The sequence below is a fragment of the Somniosus microcephalus genome, chromosome 29 (genome assembly GCF_052327205.1).
Source record: "Somniosus microcephalus isolate GS21.2 chromosome 29, FLI_Smic_1.0, whole genome shotgun sequence".
Lineage (NCBI taxonomy): Eukaryota > Metazoa > Chordata > Chondrichthyes > Squaliformes > Somniosidae > Somniosus > Somniosus microcephalus.
In genome coordinates, this window is record NC_141015.1 from 26942791 (window position 1) to 26960340 (window position 17550).

The following is a 17550-nucleotide window of genomic DNA, read 5'->3' on the forward strand; positions in this document are numbered from 1 at the left end:
ACAGAGAGAACGTTTCCACTTGTGGGGAAGAGCAAAACTAGAGGTCATCAATATAAGATAGTCACCAAGAAATCCAATAGGGAATTCAGAAGAAACTTCTTTACCCAGAGAGTGGTGAGAATGTGGAACTCGCTACCACGGGGAGTGGTTGAGGCGAATAGTACAGATGCATTTAAGGGGAGGCTAGATAAGCATATGAGGGAGAAGGGAATAGAGGGTTACGCTGATAGATTTAGATGAGGAAAGACGGGAGGAGGCTCGAGTGGAGCATTAACGCCGGCATGGACTGGTTGGGCCGAATGGCCTGTTTCTGTGCCGTATATCCGATGTAAAAGGAAGTGTTAGGCACCTCCCCTGCTCAATATGACTCACCTTGAGACCTGAGCAAAGTGGGACTCATGTCTGCAATCGTCCATTCTCTGTGGCTCCTCGACTTCCAATATTTTTATACACCACAAGCACTCATGGATATGTCCTGGCATCACACAAGGTTAATTCACAGTGTGATTCACTAACAAGGTGACATCAGACATATTCAGGGAATATTCAGAGAAACCCCTTTTGAAAAATCATTTTTTATTGTAATTACGATGAGAATTTATTTTTTTAAATGAAGGGTATCATTTAATTCTTTCAACTGGTATAACATTAGAGACAAAAGATATATCAGAGTGCCGACATAAAATGTACATTGCCATTTTAAATGCAAAGCAGAAAAAGAGTGCAAGCATCACAAATCTCCTTTAAGTAGTCAAAGATCAAATTAGCAGCGTCAGCATCAGACTTTCCAATAAAAGGTTCAGTGAAAGAAGTGGCTCTGCACTGTTACAGACAGTCCTGCGGCAGCAAGATGAGTTACAGCTGGGATATTCTTGATGCCTTTCCAACAAGAAAGTTGCACTCGGACTCCTCCAGGAATCTGCCTCGAGACATGGCCTTCCGCACCCAGAGCTGGTCCAGGGGAACTGCCTCGTCCCTCAAGCACAGTGCCCTGTCTGCGACTCGAGGATACAACTCACCAGCTCACAGACCCTCAGAAAATGTGCAGCTCTATCAGTCCGGCTTCTTCAGTGAAGATCACAAAGTGGTCAGTGCCGATGAGAAAGAGTTGATGCAGGGGCTCAATGACCGCTTTGCTGGTTACATTGACAAGGTCAGGCAGCTGGAGCAACAGAACAAGGGTCTGGAGACAGAAATCACAGCACTGAGAGAGAGGCAAACTTCCCAATCTGGCCTTGCAAGTATCTATGAGCCAGAAATGTCAGAGTTACGAAACCTTATTCTAGAAATTGAAAATCAGAAGATGCAGATTCACCTGGACCGTGATCACCTGGAGGAGGATCTCCAGCGATTGAAGGGAAAATATGAGGAAGAAGCACAAATTCGACAGGACACTGAAGCAAGTATTCATGCTTATAAGAAGCACAGTGACAATGCCAATTTGATTAAGATAGAGCTAGAAAGGAAAGCACAGTCACTTGCGGATGAAATCGTGTTCCTGAAGAACAATCATGAGGAAGAGGTGGCTGATCTGTTCTCTCAGATCCAAGCCTCGCAGGTTAGTGTGGAAATGAAAGATTTCGTGAAGCCTGATCTGACAGAAGCCCTGAGAGAGATCCGAGCTCAGATGGAAGGATACACCAATGTTAACATGCAGCAAACTGAGGAATGGTTCACATCCAGAGTGGCCAAACTCAATGACGCCACAGGAATCAACAGAGAAGCTCTCCAGAGTACAAGGCAAGAGATCAATGAGTACAATCGGCAACTGCAGTCCAAGAATATAGAGCTGGAGACAGTAAGAGGGAGGAAGGAGTCTTTGGAGAAACAGCTGAATGATATGGAAGGCAGACACAATGGAGAATTAATCCAATACCAGGTGAGAGTTCCTACACTGTAACATGAAATTGTTTGATTCTATTTCCATTTAATTCATTAAATAAACCAATTTGCTATTTGTTTTACAGGATGCCATTCAACAATTAGAAACCGAGCTTAAAAATACAAAACAGGAAATGAATCTTCACCTGAGGGAGTATCAAGATCTGCTGAATGTCAAAATGGCTTTAGATGTGGAGATTGCCTCCTACAGGTAGGATTAGTTGATAGTTGTGCTGATGCGTAGTTGCAGAGTGAAGAATGATCTAATATTTACAATGTATAAATTATCAAAAAGGGGGATGAGCATAATTGCAGCAGAAAAGATTGCAAGCAAATTGTGATCTACCCTGAGCCGGAGCCTGACAATTTGTGCAAAGGGGTTAAATTATGTGCGGCAAAGAGCTATTGCTTGCTGTAGTTATGCAATGCTCCTGATTATGAGTGCCAGAGGGAGTCATAAAACCTTGATTATAATCACCTCCACCAGAGCAGGGCTAATTCATGCCAATAACTGCAACTACTCAACAAAAGAAGGAGAATGTTGTTCATTTGAGTTGATCTGATACTTAAAAAAACCTGTTGAGAGCAAAATAATTCTGCTTTGTGATATTCTTGTTTTGGATAAACGGCCATGTCACACACTGACCTTACAGGCTGAAACATACCAAATAATTTGATGGAATTCCTCGCTTCGCGATGCCAAAGGTGGTCCGCAGCGCTGACCCCACCAGAGTTTGCGAGATCAATGAGAGGGCACCTCGTTTACATGGGGTCGGTGGGCACAATTTGGGTGCATCTCCATTACCTGCCTGCTCATGACTGCCAGAAACTCCGGCACCTCACCCCTGAGGATACACATCGTGCCCCCCGCCCACCCATACCCCCAACCCCCACCCCCAATGATAACCCTGGCCATGACCTCCTGCTAAGGGGGCCGATCCGCCAAAATTGAAAGTCCTGTAAAAGGCACGTGCGCCCATATTGAGGTCAATACTGGACTCCACTGCTACACGGGGTCCTGAATGAGCCGAAGGAGCAGGGTCTCATGGAGTAAGGCGTCACTGCCCCCGGCCCCCCCCGCCACCCCCCCCCCCCGGCCACTTGCATGGGACGAAAGGAGGTTCTCCCATTAGAAAGCAACTGGGAAACCGGCAGAACCAGCAGAGACCCAGATCCACCAGGTCTCTACCGGTCTCCCACCAAAGTTACAGCACAACACCAGCAACAACCCCTCCCTCCACCCCTCCAAAGATTTTCGATGCCAATAACTCTATTTTTTCCCCAACGTGAAACAAAGAAAAAGTGCAAGAAAGGGTTAAAATTGCAGTATTACCAATCACCATCTTATTTTGCACTTTACGAAGCACAATATATAATCGTGATGTGCAATCAATAAATTAACTCGCTGCCAAATTATGCTGGAACCACTGCAAGAATAATTCATCTTGGCAAGCTGCTGCAGAAAACTGCACCAGTGTAAAAAGGTCAGCAATACCGGAGAGTTTGTTTAGTTTAGTTTAGTTTAGCTCCATTTAGTTTAGCTCGGTTTAGTTTAGCTCTGTTTAGTTTAGTTTAGTTTAGCTCTGTTTAGTTTAGCTTAGTTTAGTTTAGCTCTGTTTAGTTTAGTTTAGTTTAGCTCTATTTAATTTAGCTTAGTTTAGTTTAGCTCTGTTTAGATTAGCTTAGTTTAGTTTAGCTCTATTTAGTATAGTTTAGCTCTGTTTAATTTAGTTTAGTTTAGTTTAGATTTGTTTAATTTAGTTTAATTTAACTTTGTTCATTTAATTTAGTTTAGCTTAGCTCCATTTAATTTAGTTTAATGAGCCTATAAATGAGGAAATACCCTGCGGTTCTGTTGCCTTTACAAATGTCATCCTATAATCTATACAAAATTAGAAATGTGCAGATAATTATTGTTTTTCGCAAATCTTATACAATCTATATAAATCCACAGATCACAACTGCTACTTAAACTGAGTGTGAGACTAATGGTTCAAAAAGGAAGCATTTTCAAATAAAATAAACACTAAGGGTGAGTCTGATATAGTCCCACTAATTTTTCAAGTACAGTGTGTGGACGGGTGAAAGGATGCAGCACTGAATTATCACAACTAAAGTGAAGCTCCCCAATCCGTACAACTTCATTCAGAATGCACAAGGCACCCTCATGCAATTTCTCCTACAAACATGGAAACATGAGTCACTGAAAGTGAATGTGCAGGTGCAGCAAGCCATTAGGAAGGCAAATGGTATGCTGGCCTTCATTACAAGAGGATTTGAGTACAGGAGTAAAGGGCCTAGAAATTGGGTTGGGGCGCCAAAGTGGCGCCAAAGTCGCCTGAGCGCAGGATTTAGCGCAGCGTTCGAGGCTTCAGCGATCGTCAGATATTCAGTTTCATTGCCCCTCGAGGAATACGGGGCGAGGCTCGAGGCGCTCCGCGTCCCTCTTAGGGCGCTGAAACTGAATATCGCAGTGCAACGTGCCGCAGCGCCACACTCTGCGGCACGGCACGCTGCGGTTCTGCAGGCCTTCCTCCCACTGTTAAGGGGGAGGGGCCTGCAACAGCGCGATCCCCGCTCGCGAGTGCCGGCAAACGAGCCCGGCACCAAGGAGAAGTGCCGGGCTCTCGGGAAACAGCCGGCAGTGCCGCGGTGGGGGGGTTAGGAGGCCGGAGACGGAGGTGCTGGCAGGCGGCCGCCGAAAAAGGCGGCCGCCCCGCACCTCCACCTTAACTTGCGCCGCTGCCGGCACAGTAAGGCCCCATGAACCGGGCGTGGGTAGTGAACGGCGCAACTGCGGCGTTCGCTACCAAATATCGTGAACGGGGCGCGAATGGCGCGCTGCGCACACCAATGACGTCATCGGTGGCGGCGCAGCGCAAAAGGCTAACGCCACCATTATCACCCCAACTCAATATCGCGGGAGGCGCAGCCAGTGGTGTTACAGCCACTGCCTGCCTCTTTAGGCGCTAACAAGTGGCGCTACTCACCCAATTTCTCCCCCAAGAAGTCTTACTCCAATTATATAGGGCCTTGGTGAGACCACCTGTACACCTGTGTACAATTTTGGTCTCCTTACCTAAGGAAGGATATACTTGCCATAGATGGAGTGCAACGAAAGTTCACGAGATTGATTCCTGGGATGGCGGGACTGTCGTATGAGAAGAGATTGAGTAAACTAGGGCTGTATTCTCTTGAATTCAGAAGAATGAGAGGGGAGCTCATTGAAGCATACAAAATTATTACAGGGCTTGATAGGATGGATGCTGGGAGAATGTTTCCCTTGGCTGGGGAGTCTAGAACCAGGGGCCACAGCCTCAAGGCCATTCAGGACCGAGATGTGGAGAAATTTCTTCACACAGAGGGTGGTGAATCTTTGGAATTCTCTACCCCAGAGGGCTGTGGAGGCTCAGTCATTGGGTATATTCAAAACAGAAGTCGATAGATTTCTGACTAGTAAGGGCATCAAGGGATATGGCAATAGGGCCCGTGAATGGAGTTGAGACAGAAGATCAGCCATGATCTCATTGAATGGCAGAACAGGCTCGAAGGACCGAATGGCCTACTCCTGCTCCTATTTCTTATGTTCTTAGGTTCTTCGAAGTGGTATTCGCACCTCTGCTGTTTCATTTTGTTGATGGCAAAGTGATTCTGTATCATTTTGAACTAAACTAGCATTTTTTAAATCCAGCATTGCTGGGGTTTTTTCAAGGATAGTTTTTAGAGCAAAAAAAAACACACACATTTATAGCTGATGATGTTGTTGGTAGAATTATAACCACAGCAAATGGCAGTTAAATCCGCATCCCCCTTTCCTCGGCTCAATTCCTGCCCTGTGTTGGACAATAATGGGACACTACAGTTGGCCTCAGTACCCCGAGGCTAGGGTGGGGAAAAGAAACATCAAGCGGGGTTCCTGCTGACAACGTGGAGAGACTGGAGAAGCTGGGGTTGTCCTCCTTAGAGCAGAGAAGGCTAAGAGGAGATTTGATAGAGGTGTTTAAAATCGTGAAGGGTTTGGATAGAGTAAATAAAGAGAAACGGTTTCCAAAGGCTGAAGGGTCGATAACCAGAGGGCACAGATTTAAGGTGATTGGCAAAAGAACCTGTGGTGGCATTAAGAAAAACTTTTTTACGCAATGAAAGTGGTTAGGATTTGGAATGCACTGCCTGGGTGGTGGATACAGATTCAACAGTAGCCTTCAAAAGGGAATTGGATAAATATTTGATGGAAAAAAAATTGTAGGGATATAGGGAAAGATAGTGGAGGGTGGGACTAACAGGATTGCTCTTTGAAAGAGCCGGCACAGACTCGATGGGCCAAATGGCCTCCTTCTGTGCTGTACTATTCCATGATTCTATAATCACAATCCAGTCACCCCTGCTGGAAAGTATACCTGGGGACTGTAATATTTTCTGCTTTCCTTATCCTAGATTTTACAGCTTCCATACTTTAGATTACTCTTATAAGCGAGTCTCTGCTCCCTATCACTTTAGCCTCCAGAAACATTTTTTAAAAACATAGAAGATAGGTGCAGAAGTAGGCCATTCGGCCCCTTGAGCCTGCTCCACCATTCAATGCGATCATGGCTGATCATCCAAATTCAGTACCCTGTCCCTGCTTTCTCCCCATACCTCTTGATCCCTTTAGCCTTAAGAAATATATCCAACTCCTTCTTGAATATATTTAATGAATTGGCCTCTACTGCCTTCTGTGGTAGAGAATTCCACAGGTTCACCACTCTCTGGGTGAAGAAATTCCTCCTCATTTCTGTCCTAAATGGCTTACCCCTTATCCTTAGACTGTGACCCCTGGTTCTGGACTCCCCGACCATCGGGAACATCCTCCCTGCATCTAGTCTGTCCAGAACTAGGTAATCTTTCAGTAATGCGTCCAGGAAAATAAACAGAAAAAAAAACCCTTGCTGATAAATATCTTAGCTCTTAGAATGATCCGGTGCCTCCACAGGATTCTTTTCCCGTGTCCAATAAGCAGCAGGGTGTCACAGCATCAGATCTCATTATATAATTAAACTATCAAACAAAATTAGCGAACAAAAGATGATCAAGTGAATCAATAACAGCAATATAATATGTCTATATTTACAGTATTTATGCTACAGAAAGCAGATTATTTGGTCATTACCACATTGCTGTTTGTGGGAGCTTGCTGTGCGCAAATCGTCTGCTGTGTTTCCCACATTACAACAGTGACTACACTTCAAAAGTACTTCATTGGCTGTAAAGCACTTTGGGACGTCCTGAGGTCGTGAAAGGCGCTATAGAAATGCAAGTCTTTCTTTATTTTATTTAGCTCCTCAAAAGGGGAATAAAAGTTGCAATTCCTATCCTAAATGATTATCCTTTTAAATTTACATTTTAACTACACATCGATTCCTTTCGTCTTGTATTTCTTAGGATTGCAGGAGCTGACTCTTGAAGGTTCGAAGTGGATTCTCTCTGCAGTTCTGCACAGCTCGGCTCAACTTAGCCTAAGTATTTCCCCAACAACTATGGATCGAATAACCAACAGTAACTGAACATATCCCACAGCATGGCCGCGATTTCGCCACTGGAGCCGGGATCACGGCGGGAGAGGTCATTGGCGGGTCCCGCTCCCGCTCCCGGCTCCAACCACTCTGTGAAAAGGATTTTCCCCTGATTGGGCTTGTTAAGCCCGCCCTGCGAGGTTCCCGGCCAATTAAAAGATAGCGGGTCTGATGACATCATTTGATGACACGTCATCTGCCGGTTTCCCTAAAGGGACCATGCCCAAATTGATCTTGACAGTTCTGCTGTCAGTGTTCTGCAGCATTGAGATGCTGCAAACACTGACAAGCACTGCACAAAGGTGCACAGCTGCACCCAGTCTCTCACATGACTCCCTCCATATGTTTATGAAGAGAGTCACAGCACGCAGGGAGGTTCTCTTCCCTTCCAAGGGCGGAAGACACCTCCCCAGGAGACCAACGCAGCCTGGTTGCACATTGCACAGGAGGGCACAAGCAGGGCTGTTGTCAGGTGGACCTGGCTGCAGTGGCGCAAACCTTTCAATGATCTCAGTAGATCACAAAACGCTACTGCAAATCCACACCCAACCTCGTCCTGCTGTGACACTCATCACATCCCCATCACTCTGCCTCCCCTACAGTACTCCTGCACATCCTTATTCACATCAACTTACCTTGCACCTCCACCCATCCCTCACTATCTACATTATCACTTCCCCATCTCACTAGCCACCTCTCACACTCACCCTCATCCTGGTGCAATAATACCAACTAACAACACACAAGGGTAGGCACTTGAGAGCTTTATGCAATGTTCATGTAAATTTTCTGTTAATGTGTTGTCAAACATTGAAATCTATAATTTCATCACTTTACCTTATTGGACAGATCTGTGCTCACTTTGGAAGTGTCTTAGTGACTTCCAGTGAATGTTGAGACAAAACTTCCCCGCCCCCCCACACCAACCCAATTGTGATGAGTGTGAAAGGAATGGCTTGGACATTGTATGGATGCTTTATGGTGCTGGTGTGGGGTGGTGCCAAACTGGCGCATCATGTGGCAGCCAGGGTGTACAGCATCAAGTGAAGTAAATCTGGCCATGGTGAGGCCATCGCTGACCTCCCTGGCAGCAATGTTGTCGGGTGCTGATGCCCTGTATCCTGTGCAGCATCAGGTGATTGCGGAGAAGGTTGGTGGTGTTGTTGGTGATGTTGATGTGCCTGGTGATGTTGGTGTTGGGGCTGATCGTGGAAGGATTCAGAGGACCAAGGTGAGATTTTTTCAAGGGCACCGATGTTGCTGTAATAGATGGCAGCTGAAGTTGAGATGACAGAAGCGATCTGTTAATGGTGAGAGAGCTTGTTCCAAGGAGGTGACAATGGAGAGAGAGTTTACTCCAAACACTTCCAAACTGCATTAACATAGAAACATAGAAACATAGAAGATAGCAGCAGGAGTAGGCCATTCGGCCCCTCGAGCCTGCTCCACCATTCAATGAGATCATAGCTGATCATCCAAATTCAGTACCCTGTTCCTGCCTTCTCTCCATATCCCTTGATCCCTTTAGCCTAAAGAAATATATCTAACTCCTTCTTGAATATATTTAATGAATAAGCTCAAAAGTGTCTTCCAAGTCCTGAAGGCTCAAGCTTCTGACATTGCAAAGTAAACAGCTGTGAAATGGTAGCTTTCATACCAGTTTTGCAGCTGTCACCTATTCACAGCAATGGGGAGACATAGAGAACCCGACCTACTTACCTGACGTGACCTCTGAACAACGTGAACCCCGTTAAAAAAGTGGTAAAATAGGCTGGCAAAATAGTAGTCAACAAGCGTTTAACAAGCATATAACTATCTTAAATGCCTCCCCCGCCGTTTGGTGTCGGGTCTGTTCTGAAATCACAGACCCAACACTTTGGAAACTTACACGGAGGCGGGTTCAGAGCAGGCTCCCAACCTGCTGTCAATCATTTTGATTTTGACAGCAGACCCGCCTCCGAACCCGCACTCTGAGCACCGTTCGAGTGTCGGTTGGGTTTCTCCCCTCCAGCCTCAGGTTTGAAAGCCAGTTTGATCAGGTCCTGGCAATATTTGCATCGATTTAGGCTGGAGACTTGATTTTAACTGAAGCTGGTTTTTAAAACTCCTTTTTGTGTATTGCGGCTGCATTTAAAGGGACAGCCACCAACCCAAAACCAGACAAAAATACTTTGTCACAAATGAGAACAGGATCAAGCCTGGCTCTGGTGCTGTTTGTGGTCAAATAGCTTTCCCACTTAACTGCTCTTATGTTTGAGAGGTTAGCCTGGACGCAGCATATAGAGGGAAATCAGGCATGGAGGATTACACTCCCGAATGCAGCCTAATGAATTTTCTGTCCATTAATCTAAAGTAGGGAGAGGGTGAAATCAAACAAAATGGACCTTTTATGCTGGTCAGAGACAGGGTCAAAGGTCCTGATCCAGGATTTCAGTCTAACCTGCTTAAAACAATGGTCTACACGCTAAATGTGTGATTAGAAATTCATCTGGCAAAGCGCAAGATAAGTAAACACTATTGATTTGTAGTGACAGCTTTTCCTTGGTGATTCCACTTTACGATGCAACAACTCTGCAAGAGCCACTTGTGTATCAAACATATTTGTTCTGAAATGGAGGCTGTTGTGTTTGTCATCCATACAGGAAATGCAGCATTCCTTCAATGACATGGTTCAGGGGGACGAGCTGATGCATTGAGTTAGCGCACTGTCCTGTCACCTCTGGTTCATATTCATCCTAGATTAATAGAAACATAGAAAAATAGGAGCAGGAGTAGGCCATTCGGCCCTTCGAGCCTGCTCCGCCATTCAATATGATCATGGCTGATCCTCTATCTCAATACCATATTCCCGCTCTCTCCCCATACCCCTTGATGCCTTTTGTGTCTAGAAATCTATCGATCTCCTTCTTAAATATATTCAGTGACTTGGCCTCCACAGCCTTCTGTGGAAGAGAATTCCACAGGTTCACCACCTTCTGAGTGAAGAAATTTCTCCTCCTCTCAGTCCTAAATGTCCTACCTCGTATCCTGAGACTGTGACCCCCTGGTTCAAGACCCACACCCCTCCCCCCCCCCCCCCCCACCCCCACACCCCCCCCCACCCCACCCCCCCCCCACCCCCCCCCACCCACCCCCACCCCCCCCACCCACCCCCACCCCCACCCCCCCCACCCCCCCCCCCACCCACCCCCACCCCCCACCCCCCCCACCCCCCCCCCCACCCCCCCCACCCCCCCCACCCCCACCCCCACCCCACCCCCCCCCACCCCTCCCACCCCACCCCCACCCCCATGATGAAAGTTCCTCTCTCTGTTAGCTGCAAGGATTCTATGCAGAATGAGGGCACAGTCTGAACCAAACAGAGTATGGACACATAGCTCGAAGCCACTCAAATAATTTGCAGTCTCGATCACAGTGACATTAAGAATAGCTAGCTTGGGAACCACAAAAAAAATACTCTTCTGAAGAGAGAATAGAGGAAGATTTATTCTGTGTCTGGCCAAGGGAGATTTGAGCTGAGAATGCTTGATGCCAACACGCGGTGACGAAATTGGAAAAAGTGTCCCATTGCCCAGCACTCACATCCTTTATCTCAATGAACACAAAATCCATTCACCATCATTAAAAAACACATGTTTAATCAGAATATACATGGCGATGGTTTGCTTCTTTTTAATAAGAAATCTTCGGAGCAAGTTCTGCCAGTATCAGACTCAGTAGGGGTGATTTTCATTCAGAAGTCGGGAAGGAGGTGGGACTTCAACTTTCGGGGCTGTAGTCCCGCCTCCATCGAGATGCGGCCAATCCATGCGATTTTAACTTGATTGACCTTGTTGAGCCCGCCCAGTGGGCTCAGCAGGCCAATTAAGGGCCACCCGGCAACAGGTGACGTCACAGACTGAAATTTCATCTGTCAAGACGTTTTGACAGATGAAATATCAGTGTTTCACAGCTGTTTGAAGCTGTCAAACACTGACAGTCTTACTTCTAACCTGAGTCCTTCTACACAGACTCAGTTAGAAATCTCACCGGCACAGAAAGCTGCAGGCTGTCACTTTTGACAGTTCGCAGCCATTCTGCTTTCTGTGCCGGTGAGATGATGGACTCCCGAAACCTAGAGGAAGGAAGGCTGTAAAGGTAAGTACAGGTAATTTAAACTTCTTTACACACTTTAGACACACCAAACACACTTACCTTTGCACTCATGCACCCATCACTCACCTGAACACTGACATCTCGACCCCTCCAAGTCCTTCAACCCGACAGCCCGACTCCTCTAACTTGACGTGGTTTGGAGCTGTCGGGAATCCCACATGTCTAGCTTTAAAATAGGGATTAGGCTAAAAATTGCCTGTTAACTACCTGTTAACAGGCAGTTAATTGGCACTAATCCCTTCCCGCCTCGGGTAGGCGGGTCCCAGTGCAGGGCGGGTACCCGCCTCCTTTGAAACTTACATGGAGGCGGGTTGGGGGCGGGATGGTGTTGGGACCCCCAAATTCGGGACTTTAACCCCCCGCACGCCTCCAATCCCGACTCCACGGGTCAATGAAAATCGACCCCAGTGAATCTGCCCGACCTTATTTCAGTTAGAGCCCGTACAGCTACCAGAAAGAGAGTTCCACCCAACAGTGGGCTGGATATGAACCCAGAGGTGAAAGGATAGCATACTAACATACTGTGCCACCAGTATCACATGAAAAATATCACAATCCAGTTTATTAAATAGAACAAATAACTCACTCATTCCACCTTAATTTAATATCCTTTAATCTTCTTAATTACGAATCTAATTCATAAGTATGTGCTTTTATAATTCTATGCTGTATATATTTTATCAACACACTAATGTTATTTACTTTCTATTTGAAGGAAACTCCTTGAAGGTGAAGAGACAAGATTTGGTGGCTTCACTCCCTCTATGTATCCATACAAACCACAACCTTTCACAAAAGCCACCCCTACAAAGGTTATGCCTCAATATAGGTTTGTAGAAGAAATTATTAGTGCAACAACAAAGGAAGTTGAAATGACAGAGCTAGAAGCTGTTGATTACAAAGTGATGGTTGATCAGGACGCCAAGTCTGAGGAAGAGAAAACAAAACAAGATGAGCTAGCTGGAAAAGAGGAAGCTGTGGAGGAAGAATCTGCTGAACCAAAAGAGGAGGCTGCAGAGGAAGAGACAACTGAACCAAAAGAGGAGGCTGCAGAGGAAGAGGTGACTGAACCAAAAGAGGAGGCTAAAGAGGAAGAGGTGACTGAACCAAAAGAGGAGGCTGAAGAGGAAGAGGTGACTGAACCAAAAGAGGAGGCTAAAGAGGAAGAGGTGACTGAACCAAAAGAGGAGGCTAAAGAGGAAGAGGCAACTGAACCAAAAGAGGAGGCTGCAGAGGAAGAGGTGACTGAACCAAAAGAGGAGGCTAAAGAGGAAGAGGCAACTAAACCAAAAGAGGAGGCTAAAGAGGAAGAGGCAACTAAACCAAAAGAGGAGGCTGCAGAGGAAGAGGCTGAAGAAGAAAAGGATGAAGAGAAGGAGGGTGCTGAACCAAAGGAGGTTGAAGAGGAAAAAGCTGTTGAACCAAAAGAAGAGGCTGAAGAGGAAAAGGCTGAAGAGAAGGAGGTTGCTAAATCTAAAGAGGTTGAAGAGAAAAAGGTTGAAGAGAAGGAGGTTGCTAAATCTAAAGAGGTTGAAGAGGAAAAGGTTGAAGAGAAGGAGGTTGCTAAATCTAAAGAGGTTGAAGAGAAAAAGGTTGAAGAGAAGGAGGTTGCTAAATCTAAAGAGGTTGAAGAGGAAAAGGTTGAAGAGAAGGAGGTTGCTAAATCTAAAGAGGTTGAAGAGAAAAAGGTTGAAGAGAAGGAGGTTGCTAAATCAAAAGAGATTGAAGAGAAAAAGGTTGAAGAGAAGGAGGTTGCTAAATCTAAAGAGGTTGAAGAGGAAAAGGTTGAAGAGAAGGAGGTTACTAAATCAAGAGAGGTTGAAGAGAAAAAGGCTGCTGAACCAAAAGAAGAGGCTGAAGCGGGAAAGGCTGAAGAGAAGGAAGCAGCTGAATCAAAAGGGACTGAAGAGGAAAAGGCTGCCGATCCAAAAGCAGAGGGTGAAGAACAAGGTAAGGCTAAACTCAAAGAAAAGGCTAAAGAGCCAAAATCCACTGAAACAAAAGAAAAGACTGAGGGAGAAGCTGCTGAGACAACGGTGGGAGACGAGGCTGACTTGGCAGGCCCGACAGCGAAGGGGCCCCTGAAAGACCAGAAGTCAAAAATAACAAAAAGCCAGGAAGATAAACATGAACCAGCTTCTGCAACGAAAGCCGAGCAGTAAAGAGAAAGAGAAAGTGGTTCAACAAAAGGAAGGCGAGCAGCAGCTATTGCCCAGTGCCGAATAAAAATAAAAGCTGAATGGAACAATGAGGAATGCATGTTAATGGACACAAGATTCGGCACTTCAGCAATCTGAGAGATTACAGAATTGAAGCATCTATTTATACAATAGAAAATATGAGATATTCTCAGGGCAATAACTTCAGTCAATTGGTTGCTGCATGAATAATTGCACTGTTAAATACTGCAGGCATAAACAAGTAAAATGCATTTGACTGTGAGGAACTGAGATTTCCTGAGGTGCAATGTATATAAATACCTGCTAATAAAAGAAACTTCAATCAGATATTTTGAATTAATGATTAGGGGAGACATTAATATGTTTGGCAAACAAATCTACCATCTGTCAAAAGTGCAACCAGGACTTGCATTTATATAGTGCCTTTAGTGTAGAGAAGCGTAAGAACTTAAGAAATAGGAGCAGGAGTAGGCCATTCGGCCCTTCGAGCCTGCTCTACCATTCAATGAGATCATGGCTGATCTTCTGCCTCAACTCCATTCACCGGCCCTATCGTCATATCCCTTGATGCCCTTACTAGTCAGAAATCTATCGACTTCTGTTTTGAATATACCCAATGACTGAGCCTCCACAGCCCTCTGGGGTAGAGAATTCCAAAGATTCACCACCCTCTGTGTGAAGAAATTTCTTCTCATCTCAGTCCTGAATGGCCTACCCTTTATCCTGAGGCTGTGGCCCCTGGTTCTAGACTCCCCAGCCAAAGGAAACATTCTCCCAGCATCCACCTTATCAAGCCCTGTAATAAGGTGCTTCACAAAAGCATAAAGGAAACGGACGGCGGGTCAAAGAGGGAGAGATTAGCAGGGGTGGCCAAAAGCTTCACTGGAGGTGAATTTTAAAGAGGGTCATAAAAGAGAAAAGGAGGCGGAGAATTTTAAGGAGGGGATTCCAGAAAGTGGAACATAGATGGCTGAAGGTACAGCTGTCATTGGTGGGGCAAAGGGTGGCAGGGGGGTGAGTGCTTAATTCCCCTCTGCACATGGAACACATGAGCAGGGAGACCAGTCTACATGGCAGTTGGCTGGGAGGAGCAAAATTGGGTGAACTAGCAGCTCTTGAAGGGCTATTCATGGCATTGAAGGGAGTTTAGTACTGTGAAAGAGCAGAATCTGGGTGAAGAGTATAGTTTCCTTGCCAGAATGTGTGCAATGATATTAGTGGGAAAGGCTCCGGCATTTAGACCCAATTCCATGGAGGTCTTGGTGCAGCGGGTGGAGAGAAGGAGCCAAAAGGATCCTCTTGAGCTGAAGTGACCCACCTGTTAAAGGAGGTCCAAACTGTACAGGCAGAGATAGCGGAGCGAGTAAATACAATGACCCAGCCCATCGTTCTTGAGAGCAAATGAGTTGCAAGTTTGATGGTTTCAGAAATGCTAAGGTGAGGGTACCAACAGGCTCACTCTGCCTCCATAGCAGTTGTGACATCAATTTCTGTGCTGCACGCTCAGGGAGATAGCATGCACAGACCACTTACCCCCTTCTTGCAACCCTTTTCCAGACAACAGGAAGTAGAGGGCACAACTTTTTTTTTCATTCATGGGATGTGGGTGTCGCGGGCAAGGATTTGTTGCCCGTCCCCAGTTGCCCTTGAGAAGGTGGTAGTGAGCCACCCTCTTGAACTGCTGCTGCCCGTGTAGTGAAGGTACTCCCACAGTGACTTTGTCATAGCAGTTTGGTACATGGCTAGGCCATTTCAGAGGGCAGTTAAGGAATCAACCACATTGCTGTGGTCTGGAGTCACATATAGGCCAGACCAGGTGAGGATGACAGGTTTCCTTCCCTAAAGGGCATTAGTGAACCAGATGGGTTTTTACAACAATCTAGTAGTTACATGGTCACCATTACTGATACCCAGATTTATTTAATTAACTGAATTTAAATTCCCCAGCTGCCGTGGCGGGCATGTCTCCGGATTATTAGTCCAGTAACATAACCACTATGCTACCGTCCCCTTGAACTGCAGAAGGACACGCTAACATGGGGCACGTAACAGTTCAAAACTGAGCTCACAATGAGTACTGCCGGCAGAAACACCACACCAGCTAATTTTCAAAGCCCTGGCCTCAGAAGGGAGGTGGTCGGGATACAACTATGCTGTTTGGGGTGCTCAAGTTGTTGCTAACATCTCCCTGAAGGTGTTCTGCTTACATGCCAGGGCTGTGCTCAACCAGAAAGAGGGGACCAGTGATGGTGAAGCAGCTCACCCAATATGAGAAGATGGCCCTCACCCTTTCTGGCTAACAATCTATGGACAATGTTTTATAACCTTGTGTCTCTTTGGGAGCATTGCCCTGGGGATACATTGCAACTCTTCCAATAGATTCTTACTAAGATGAGACAAGACCAATTTGTACCAGAATCCTAGTGCATCAAAATAGGTTGTGTCAAGTACACTCACTTCTCTTCGCACCAACACAGCTGGTGGCACTACGGAGAATTTAGGGAAGAGTTTGCAGGTGCATCAGATGAATCACGAGTCCCAAGTGAGGAGGAGTAAGTGGAGGGGGGCACGAGAATAAGCAGAAAATTCTGGCAAAATTGCAACCCATGTCGTATGTCAACTTTATGGGCCAGGAATTAGTATCCTGCAGTGCTGCCTCAGGCAGCAGTTTATGCAGGAGGAAAAGGGCATTTTCCATTACCATTGAGCAGCCTGCTGCAGTAGATACAGGGGCCTGGAGTTTCCGCTGGGTTGCGTGGGTATTTCCAGCATAACTCGCCCGAAATCGGCTGTTGTGGGAAATCACCACTCGGCGTCAGATGTCGAGTTAAATCGAGCAACCTTTATTATAAGCTAGCAGGGGAGTGGTATGGCTGTCTGCTACCACCGACTCGATTAAATACAATTAGAGCACCATATTTATAGAGATTACATTGCATTTCCTGTACCATATGGTTATGCTCCGGGTGATTGCGTGCGCAAGTAAGTTTTGGGTCCATAGGCTAAGTACTGCACACACAGGGTGTCCTTGGTGCACGGGGAGCCCATCGGACCACTGCCGCCAGTTAAGCAACTCATTTCCCTACACAACTGTGAAGGCCGCTGTCCACCCTTCTCTTGAGTTGTGGCACCCTGTTGTCCTGTCTACGTGCGCCTGTTGTTTCTGATGAATTGGCAGAACGAAATATTGTCTAACTAGAATATGTGAATATGCTCAGTTTAACCCTATACACTTAAGGTATTGGCCCAGAAATTCGGGTCGGGGGCTTCCCGCGGGTGCAAGCCCCCGACCTGCACTTACCGAGCGCGCCGGCCGTTGAGCTGTGGGCCCCTGTGGAATTCCGATCCTGGGCCTCCTTCAACTGCCGGCGCGCAGTGCTTGCGTATCCCAGGGGCGCAGTTAGTCCGATGCGTCCCCTGGGATCACGTGGGCCATGGGGAGCCAATCGGAGCAGGGAATGTTTCATTCATAAGTTTGACAGGAAGGGCTGTCAAACTTATAAATACTACAAGCCCCAAAACATCACTAAATCTTCAAATAATTTTTTTTTTTAAATCATATTTTTTAAATAAACTATAAATTACATGAAATAACTATTTTAAACAATAATTTAAATTTTTGAAAAAAATAATTTTATTTTCTAACGGGGCTAAAAATAAACTTACCTTTCTTTAAAGTATTTAAAAATAATAAACCTGTGGAAAAAATGTTTTCATTTTAATTAATTCACCACTTACCTTGTAAAAAGCGACTGCTTTTTATATGTGTAACTGCTGGAGACTTA

General features: G+C 45.9%; 1 protein-coding gene across 1 annotated transcript; it reads left to right on the forward strand.

Annotated features, from left to right (window-relative positions):
- The first annotated feature begins 813 nt into the window (after positions 1-813).
- Positions 814-14092, forward strand: LOC147098582 (neurofilament medium polypeptide-like). Its single transcript, XM_085970436.1, has 3 exons — positions 814-1879; positions 1968-2092; positions 12301-14092. Exons 1-3 carry the CDS (start codon positions 851-853, stop codon positions 13745-13747), a joined length of 2601 nt encoding a protein of 866 aa, XP_085826562.1. The 5' UTR covers positions 814-850; the 3' UTR covers positions 13748-14092.
- The last annotated feature ends 3458 nt before the right edge of the window (positions 14093-17550 follow it).

Bases quoted from the DNA above. Each gene is read 5' to 3' on its own strand.
- LOC147098582 (XM_085970436.1), top strand. From the start codon at position 851: ATGAGTTACAGCTGGGATATTCTTGATGCCTTTCCAACAAGAAAGTTG. The intron at 1,880-1,967 runs GTGAGAGTTCCT...TTTGTTTTACAG, and splicing joins GAGAATTAATCCAATACCAG to GATGCCATTCAACAATTAGA. The intron at 2,093-12,300 runs GTAGGATTAGTT...TTCTATTTGAAG, and splicing joins GTGGAGATTGCCTCCTACAG to GAAACTCCTTGAAGGTGAAG.